The sequence below is a fragment of the Ciona intestinalis genome, chromosome 2 (assembly GCF_000224145.3).
Source record: "Ciona intestinalis chromosome 2, KH, whole genome shotgun sequence".
In the NCBI taxonomy this organism is placed as follows: Eukaryota; Metazoa; Chordata; class Ascidiacea; order Phlebobranchia; family Cionidae; genus Ciona; species Ciona intestinalis.
Window position 1 is genome coordinate 3,612,173 of NC_020167.2, and position 9,645 is coordinate 3,621,817.

At 31.3% G+C, this 9,645-nt stretch overlaps 2 protein-coding genes across 3 annotated transcripts in view; both read left to right on the plus strand.

The window, feature by feature from the left end:
• Positions 1–396: 396 nt before the first annotated feature.
• On the plus strand, positions 397–5,924 carry LOC104265466 (serine/threonine-protein kinase Nek1-like). The gene is made up of 12 exons (XM_026840887.1): positions 397–495; positions 888–1,002; positions 1,443–1,624; positions 2,179–2,275; positions 2,596–2,752; positions 3,077–3,333; positions 3,746–3,906; positions 4,060–4,131; positions 4,467–4,592; positions 4,797–4,908; positions 5,455–5,557; positions 5,891–5,924. The coding sequence occupies exons 1-12, from the start codon at positions 397–399 to the stop codon at positions 5,922–5,924; spliced, it is 1,515 nt and encodes a 504-aa protein (XP_026696688.1).
• LOC100183829 (serine/threonine-protein kinase Nek1-like) overlaps positions 4,809–9,645 on the plus strand; it is an 11,464-nt gene continuing 6,627 nt past the window's right edge. The window contains exons 1-10 of one of the 2 annotated variants that reach the window (XM_026840529.1): positions 4,809–4,908; positions 5,453–5,557; positions 5,999–6,107; positions 6,429–6,495; positions 6,868–6,980; positions 7,575–7,736; positions 7,881–8,015; positions 8,285–8,457; positions 8,597–8,669; positions 9,032–9,128. In XM_026840529.1, coding sequence (XP_026696330.1) covers positions 6,000–6,107; positions 6,429–6,495; positions 6,868–6,980; positions 7,575–7,736; positions 7,881–8,015; positions 8,285–8,457; positions 8,597–8,669; positions 9,032–9,128 — 928 coding nt within the window. In that variant the 5' untranslated portion in view covers positions 4,809–4,908; positions 5,453–5,557; position 5,999. The remainder of the gene's footprint in view (positions 4,909–5,452; positions 5,558–5,998; positions 6,108–6,428; positions 6,496–6,867; positions 6,981–7,574; positions 7,737–7,880; positions 8,016–8,284; positions 8,458–8,596; positions 8,670–9,031; positions 9,129–9,645) is intronic. The other variant, XM_018817485.2, reaches the window with a different exon arrangement.

Below are 9,645 nucleotides of genomic sequence, written 5' to 3' on the forward strand. Positions count from 1 at the left end.
CATTCTTTCCATCTGTAAATATAGAAACAATATACAATGTGATGGCGCAAGAGAGTCAACATATTTAAGCGCAAATTAGATTGGTAGTTCTGGAAACAGGACGCCGCGAAAATCAACAACAACTGTAACAGCTGCATTAAAAAGCAGAAACAGGTTTAAAGGTCACACAGCTTCGCTAATATTTTGGCACAAACGTATTTTTTATGAGGTTAAAAACTGTCATACATATTTTATTATTGGCTAGGTCATTTTTTTCACAATTTTGTTCTTTTATTGTTTAGTAATTAATGTAAAACTTAAATATAACAAAATATTAATTCATAGATTGAAAAATTAATAAGTAGCTCTAGATTCCGTTTTGTGAAGGGAAACGATTTTCCTAACAAAAATCACAAGATGGAAAAATATTCCAAGATTAAGAAAATAGGTGAAGGGTCATTTGGGAAAGCAATACTTGTGAAACATAAAGAATCTGGGGAACAGTTTGTCGTTAAGGTGAAATTTATTTAATTTTTCGTGCCAGTGAAGAATTCACCCACTACTTAATACGCAAGCGCTTGTTTTTTCGTTATGAGTTCATCAAAGGATTCATTACTGGCTTTTGCTTATACTTCTCCAGATTATACTAACATATGTATTGATCATAAATGAAGTATAAAATCCGGAAAAATATAGTCTAGGGTATTGTTTTAATGGAAATATTTAGAAGTTCCATCGGAGTCCTGAATATTAATAATATAAATGATAAATGGCAACACTTTCTCTGTTACCTAAAATGGTTGTTGTTATTATTGGAAAATGTTTAAACTTTTTTTTTCCAACAATATCTTTATTAATATTGGTGAATTCCAATCACAATATTACAAAGATAACCGTGTGCTTTATAGGAAATTGGAATCTCAAAGATGCAGCCCAAAGAAAGGAATGAAGCAAGAAAAGAAGTTCTGGTTCTTTCCAAAATGAGGCATCCCAATATTGTTCAATACACTGAATCATTTGAAGGTGGGGAAACCAATAAACCACTGTTTCATGCCCGACCTGCCAATGCATAGTCACTTCATTATTTTTCCTTGATCTTACAGCAATTTAAGAATTTGTCATAAACAAATAATACCAATGTGTCATTGTTATTTGTTCCTTGTATAAATATTTCAATAGTTGTAGGTTTCCTTTTATTTTGACAAACCTTATAGTATTATCTGTCCTTGTAAAAAAAATTCCTAAAAGTATTAAATTTTGGTTAGTCACTAAAACTTCATCAGCATAATGACGTCATGTATGATGAATATTGAACATCATGGTTTACCTTTCATGTTCGTGGCATAGTTAAACATACATTGAATTTTTTTGCTTCGCGAAATTGTTTAAATATAAAAAAATTGAGCATAATTGACATTGGATATGCCCAATAACTACTTACGAATGCTGTTTAAATTCACTAGAAAATGGCCACCTTTACATAATCATGGAATACTGTGAGGGTGGTGACTTATACGCACTCATCAACAAGCAGAGAGGAATTCCCTTCCCCGAGCGTCAAGTGCTCAGTTGGTTTGTGCAGTTATGTCTGGCATTGAAACACGTTCATGATCGGAAAATTCTCCACCGAGACATTAAAACTTCTGTAAGGAATCTAAGGATACAGTTAAACAAAGCTTCTGTGCCTTTAATTTAATCAATTTCATTGGTGCTTTTCTTAAAATGTGTTTTTTAAAAATATATATGTATACTATATAATATGTATTTTAAACCCACTTTGTGCTGTAATATAAATTTGACTTTTCCAATTGCTTTGGCTGTGTTGGAATTTGGTTGTACTGTATGTGAAATAATGTAAGCACTCTTCATTAGTGTTAAAAATTTGTCCAACAAATCAACCGCATACACAATGCTGTACTTTATCAGAGTTGTTGAATTACTTTGCATTTAGGGGTTATGTTTTACCCAATTACCTACTTTTGTGTGATGGTTTATAGTAAGCCTTGAACACTTGTTTGCCTAAGTTTTTTAAACCATATTTACTTGAACATTCAGTACCTTTTTTTCGTACATAATGGTCCCCTTATAATCTATTAACCGATAATCGAAGTTGAGATCAGTGGCATATTTATTTATATTATTTTTTTAATGTAATATGTAACAAATAATAATACTTGCTCACATACATATCATTTGCAGAATATATTTCTGACAAAATCTGGTGCTATAAAACTTGGTGACTTTGGTATTGCAAGGGTGCTTAATAATACAATGGAACTTGCCAGGACATGCATAGGTAATTATATGGTTGTTTATGAATGTTTATTTGTGGATCATTATAACTTGTGTAAAATTTGCATATATCTGTATAGATTGTATTATATTTTCCAGTGTTTGTTATTACCAAAACAAATTGTTAATACCATCTAAAATGACTATATACCGATCAAAGAAAGTGTATTTTATTGTCTAAAAGATTTTAAATTGCAAGGTTTTACTACTTATGCACCTACAAAAACAGTACTATAATGTAATATGGTAAAAAAACTATGTAATTACTGCAGAAGAAGTTTTCCTAGGTTTGTTCAATAGTTCAAAATACTGCAAATTTCACAGGCACGCCTTATTATTTAAGTCCGGAAATCTGTGAAAACAAGCCATACAACAACAAGAGTGATGTGTGGGCTCTTGGGTGTGTGGTTTATGAAACTCTCACACTAAAACATGCATTTGAAGCTGGAAACATGAAAAACCTTGTGCTGAAAATTATTAGGTAGGCTTAGGCCTCTTAATTCACCAAAACAAGTTGTGTGAAAGTATTTAACATTATTGTTACTTACATTTACTAAATAAATATATTAAAAAAATAAATGTATATATTTTGAGAAGATATTTTAAAAAATGATGAAATGTGTTACCATATATAACTTCATTACATATAACTGCATCATAGAGTTGAACAAAAAGTTCGAGATTTTTAATCTTTTTTGAAAAAGAATTTTAAAAAAAAGCTACAATTACTCAGTTATTTAACAAAGTATTAAATATAAAATAATATATATATACATTTATTTTAAATACTTCATTTCATCTTCAGAGGATCATATCCTCCTGTTCCTTCCCGATACTCCTATGACCTCCGGACTCTCGTCTCCCAACTCTTTCGAAGGAATCCTCGTGAGCGACCCTCTATCAACTCAATTCTCCGAAAACCTCTCATTGCTCCTCTCACGGCCGAGCATCTCTCAGCGGAGCAACACGAGGAAGAATTTAGCCACACAGTGTTGCACAAGGGCAGGAAGCCGTCGTCAAGGCCATCTTCTGCCAATCCATCTAGATACCAACCGTTAGCTGGTATGTTTGTTGTAGTTTTATTTGCTTGTAAGCAGCTATAACAAGTGGTATATTCACTATATTGATTGATATTATAATTTTAAGGTGGTTATAACCGTAAAGTCTTTTTTCAATTATATATTTTGCTTAAATTTAATATTTTTTGTTAACTTATATTTTTTTGTTGGTATAACAAGTAAGATCCATTCAGTGTTTTTTGTAATTATATTGATTTAAAATGTTTTAAAATTTATATATTTGTTAACTTTTATTTTTCGTTTATTAAATAATAAAATCATAGTTACTCTATCAGTCTCTCCAATTATTTTCCATTTATTTTTACCTATTCTATTTATTCTGAAAAAATTTTTTTAAGCATTGTTTTTCTCTAAGTTTAATTTAATCTTGGTTTAATTTTGTTTCATTTTCACAGAAAAACGACCTCGTAACCTGGAATTGCAAGGTGCACAAATCGCCCCCAAAAATCGCCGAGCTCAGCAAATGGCTGCCGCATATGGTCCATCCGTTGCTAGAAAAGCTAAACCACGTCGAGTTGTAAATGCACAAAATGCAGTGGATAATGTATTGGAAAGGGTATTTATTTTGTTCTTTGTTTAAAAAGTAACTTTAGAGGTTTATTGATATTTATTTACAAGTATGATAAAATCTTTTTCTGTAAAACTTCTTTTTTTAATGCCCTTCACACTGTTTTGAATTTTATTTTCAAAGGTTATTTTTTCTTCTTAGAAACGACAACAGTTAATGGAAGAAGAGAAAAAACGGGTTGAAAAAATTGCTGAAGAAAAGAAAAAACGTTTGGTATGGTATTTTATGACCATCTTTTTTACAATATTCTTATGTTTTTATGAAAACAAAACCAACAAAAATCAAGTTCAACCACTAGTAGTAATTGAGAAATATATTTCGCGTAAATTGCATCGTCAGTCTCTTATACAAATAGAGTCTGATTCATTACTGTATTTTACTATACAAGAACCGTTCAACTATATGTACATCAGATCAGGGTCAGATTCGCGGAATTCATTACAAGTGAAACTTATTTTTTGACATTAAACTAATCGTACAATGATAAAGTAATTTTAACCTTTTCCATAAAATGATGAAGTAATTTTGGTCTTCTGAATCTTCCACAGGAGGAAATGCAAAAGAGGCAGAAGGAGAGAGCAATGAAGATGAGGGAAGATCAAATGAAGAGAGCACGAGATGAAGCAAGAGCAGCTCATCTGAAACGATCCGCTGATCTTCTGGATGACAAACATGTAAAACACAAAATTTTTTCTTTTTTCTTTTTGTCGTGTTTTTAATTAAACTTTATAACTTGTGTTTTTGCTATAAAGTATTACTTCATTCAAATTTATAATTTGTGTTTTTGCTATAAAATATCACTTCATTTAAATTTAGCCAAGTTTTGTAACAAAACAGTGCAATATATACCATATCAATAAATTTGACCTCTTTCTTAGGAAAAAGCTCCACAGAAAGCATCAGACAGAGATCGTCCAATATCTGCCCCTAAGGAGCGAGGAGATTATGAAAAATATCACGATTTCCTGAACAGCTTGAACATGGGGACAAGTTAGTTTTATATTCCGTTACAATCTTTGTTCATATTGATACAACATTGCAGTGTAACTGTGCAAATATTGGTTCAGCTTAATAAGTGCAAAGAATGCTTTGACTAGAAACACAGTCAAACGGTATGTTTATATAATGGTGGGATTTAAAACTGACTTTAAACGGGTCAAGTATGATTTAAAATACTGCTTTATTTGCTACTACTAATCATCCAAATATAAATAAAAGCTATGTCCATAAGAGAAATCTAAAAAATGTTTTTAAAAACTGGGCTCCATTTATTTAATATAGTATGTTGTGAGTATTGTGACAATTTATTAAAATATTGGATGTAGTTGGTTGGATTGTGTGTGGTCGATAGAGTCTGGGACTGTGTTGTCGATGGAGTCTGAGATTGAGCGGCACCGGTCGCATGAAAGACTTAAATGGCCTTTGCCGGTGTTGGGGTTATGGGCCAAACCTGGCCTAAATCCCAAGTCCTTAACTAGGTCCTCACCCTTATATAATAAAATTGAAATATTGTCTTTCATATCGTTTCCAACAGAGCTGCTGCAAATGCTTTTCCTCAGCCAGGCCTTGATAAAGTGAGAGCAGCATGGGAGGAAAGGAAGAATGCACAAGACGCTGCAAGATTTGCTCATGTTAACAGGTTTGTATTGTATGGTAAACTTATATGGTTGAACTTGTAGTTTATTTGTATGTAATCAACCTAAAGCTATAATTCTTAGAATCTAAATCTAAATTATTTATGCCTATTTTAAATTGTGCTGTACATTGTATTTCAGTTTGGTTTTTGTGATTATGACATTTCATATTTTGGGTTGTACCTAAGGATATGAATAAATGAATGTAATTCAATTTATCCTCGCATAGCCGGAAAACAACAGACTTTATAACAAGGTTGTTCTATTTATACACCTCATGCCAGTTTATGAGTTACCATTTATTTTTAGGGGATTTTTTATCTTTATGTATGTTATAGCAGGGGCAAGTCTGTCCATAAGAATAATGAATAAATCATTGTATATGTTCAAGGCTTCTATTTATACCCTACTTTTTGATCTCTAATTGAGTTTTTAATATTTTACAGAATGGCAGCAGAGAAAGCAGCGGAACGCGCGGAAATCGTCAACGAGTATCTTCAACGTAAAGAAGAAGCAAGGATGAACAAACACAAAGGAAATATACTAATGCATGGTGTAAGTGTCTCTTGTGGTTGGGTTAACCATTGTACAAAACTAACCACTGTACTGTCTGTATGTGTACTTGCAGATTGAAATAATATTATTATTATTATACTATTATATATGTATAGTATGGTGGGTAAGATGGAACACATTTTTATTCTATTTTCTCGTCCCATTTGGTAAAAAACAAAGAACATTCAAAGAGTTATAAAACAGTATCTTCAAGACTTCCAATAGACCGTTGTTAGTTGTTTAAAACACAATCAGGATATTTAAATATTATGTGCTAAAGGTGTGCCGTCTTTCCCCATTCTACTATATTTCTATTTTTAGGATTACAAGAAACCCAAAGTTGGTGTTGCTGCCGCACTTCGTCCTTACTCTGCGGCGCCAGCTAGAGGTAAAATTTTTTTTACAGACATTGGTAGTCTTTGGGTCTCAAAATTTAAAATATTGACATCATCTATTTTAATTTTTTTTAATTTAAAAAAAAAGGTGTTACGTTTTAGAGTTAGTATTCTGTTTCAATAGAAAGTAATTTTTAAAGCACAGCAGAAACCAAGTTCATCTATAAGGTTAAAAATAACTATATTTTGGTATAGTAGGGTGGGTTAAAATGGGACACCTGTTTATTCTATTTTCATTTTCCATTTTATAGTAAACAAAAAACATTTAAAGAATTATAAAATCGTATTCTCAGGACTCCGATAAATGGTTGTTGATTGTTTAAAACCTGATCAGAATATTAGGATATTATGTGGTAAATTTTCAGGAAATGCAGGGGAACAGGAATACCTTGCTAAGCTGCAAAAAATTCGAGCTCAGAATTACAATGATCGAAAATCTCTTTTTAATAAAGTGCCTGGAAAAAAAGAACAATATAAGGTAGAATACATTATTTGTGAAGATTGTGACTATCTTTTATCTGCTGTTATATTTTCACTGTCAAATCAATGTTTGAATTTGTGTTTTATATACAAATTAACTTCCTTACAAAATTTAAATTGCCATTTTTCCTATACCATAATAGTAATATGACTGTTAGTGTTATAGTAAGACGAAAAAGAGAGAAAATGTTAAAAACAATATATTGTATACTGTATTTATCATAAAACTTAAGACCTATTTTAAAAAGTATTGAACATTTTTAATTACCTTAAATTTAAAAAATACTTTTTTTTTATTTTTTTATTTTACATCTTTACGCACACTTTTTTTTCTTTAGTTAAACTTGATAATAATTAAACATAAATGGCTCGTTTGTCTGCTAGGTGTAGCGACCACGCTTTTTTTCTTTCAACCACGCGTAAATGTGGTTTTAACTGTAACTGTAGCGTGTTTTAAAACTGTTGTTTTTCCGGATATATTTTGTCTTTTAGTTAAAAATATTTCGAAATCTTCGCTTTCGTAATCGAAGTGACAAATAAAGTTTCAAAAAGTACATTTGATAATTTTTTTCATTTCTCTCTTTTCACATAGGTGGAAGCATCCGATCCATCCAGTGATGAAAATAGGAAAGCAAAGATCGCTGCTCTTCAGCAACAAGCTGCGGATCGTGCTCAGCTTCTCCAGAAGAACATGGAACGGAGACGAGAGATCCTTGATGCAAAAGATGAGGAGAGGAAGAAGCATGGGAACATGGTAGGATGCAAATAATTTAACTTTTAAATTATAACTATCAATATCTGTAATATATTACTGATGTAAAAGATTTTAAAATTTACCTTATACCTTTTTATTGTTAAAATAAATGTTTTCATATTTTTTACATTTTTTTGACCAAAGGCTAAGGCCCGTGGAGTTGTTCATCCAGACGAACGCCCTGTTAAATACAATCCTGCACCCATTGGTATCACTCAAGCATTGCTAGCAGTTGGCGCTCCAATACCAAGTGAAGATCCTGTAATTCCAGCTGCTGTGGTAAGTTGTATGGTTAGCTCATTATTTATCTCATCTTTTGCAAATTTAAAATCTGCAAGTGCTTAGTATATATATTGGTCCGGCACAGTGGCAAAGTGGTAAGCGTGCTTGCCTCTAACTCAGAGGTAATGGGTTCAAGGCTAGTCGCTGCAATCATTGTGGGCGTATGTGTCTTTGGGCAAGAGACTTAACTGCATTCTTTCATACGTAATTATGTGAAAATTTCTTGGATAAACAAGTCTTGTATGTTATATTTTTGCTTTTTGCAGGTGAGTAGTCCAAAAGTAGAAGCAGAAATTAAGAAGAAAGTGCTACAACGTGTGAATCAGCGCTTCAGCACTGATTTTGAAGCCGAAATTGAAACTCCTGTGTCATTGGAAAAACGACATGACGACTCATCGGAAAAAGAAGAGCCGAAATCTTCTAAACTGGAAACAAAAAAGTAGGTTTTTTGTCTTGAACTCGGTTTAAAAAAAGATCTGCTAGGTCTGTTTTACTTTAGCTTTGTCACATTTTATACATTGATGTTTTTCATAATTTAATTTTGTTTGCAATCTTTTTGTTTCTTATTGTTATACCAGGACCGAGGTGGAAAAAAAAGCAATTCCACAACCTAGACCTTTACCTGCTTTACCGGAACTACACCAAACCAAGGTAAATCAATCATTTTGGATATTTTTGAATTGATCGGAATATGATTTTGTAAATTATATGGAATGATTTTGTATTAAAAAATGATACATAAAATGATTTGATTTCAAAATGTTTTCATATTCATACTATCATTAAAATGGTGTAAAATATATTTGTCTGAATAAAAATGCTAAAATGATCCGATCGAAAATTGTTTCATACATAAAATTAAAAGATTTCTTATTTAAAAAGAAAAATGATTTTGCATAGAAATTGATTTGATCAAAAACTAAATTTATATTCATACTGCCTCCAAAATGATTGCTAAAGTATTTTTTTTATGTCAGAATCTAAAATGTTGGTTTATTAATTAAAATATTTAGGTTCTAAGACCAACACCAAGAGGTTGGGGGGCTGGAGGTGACATTGGATTGGAAATTGCTGGCCTTCCCCTGCAAGAAACTACATCTGTTATGGAAGGTATGGAGCTGCTTTGGTGCATAGCTGTTTCTTTGTTTTTTATATTTTTTTTCCAAATTAAAATGACTATATAAGCATAAGAATGGTGCTTGCTGTAATAGCTTGAATTTTAACCATATTTAATTTTTTGTCAAAAAATACGCATGAAAATTGGGTGCATTTTTTCCGAATCAATATGACTATATGAGTATAATGACTATTGTTTGCAATATAGCTTAAATTTTACCCATATTTCATTTTTTGTCAAAAATGCACACGAAAATATGATGTATTTTTTTCCAAATCAGACTAATATAAGTAGATTTTGTTTGCAATATATCTGGAATTTGAACCATATTTAATTTTTTGTCAAAAGTACACACGAAAAATGTTCATTATTTCTAAATTAATTTGACTATATGTGTATAATGAATGTTAGTTGCAGTAATAGCTTAAACTTAACCCTTTTTTTCTTAAAAAATACACTTGAAAAAATTTTGCAGCAACAAATGCGATTGATGATGTCACAATGGTGAAC

Coding starts and splice junctions, on each gene's coding strand:
- LOC104265466 (XM_026840887.1), top strand. CDS start 397: ATGGAAAAATATTCCAAGATTAAGAAAATAGGTGAAGGGTCATTTGGG. Junction 4,132..4,466: donor AAGAAAAGAAAAAACGTTTG/GTATGGTATTTT, acceptor AATCTTCCACAG/GAGGAAATGCAAAAGAGGCA. Junction 5,558..5,890: donor AGATTTGCTCATGTTAACAG/GTTTGTATTGTA, acceptor TGTATGTTATAG/CAGGGGCAAGTCTGTCCATA.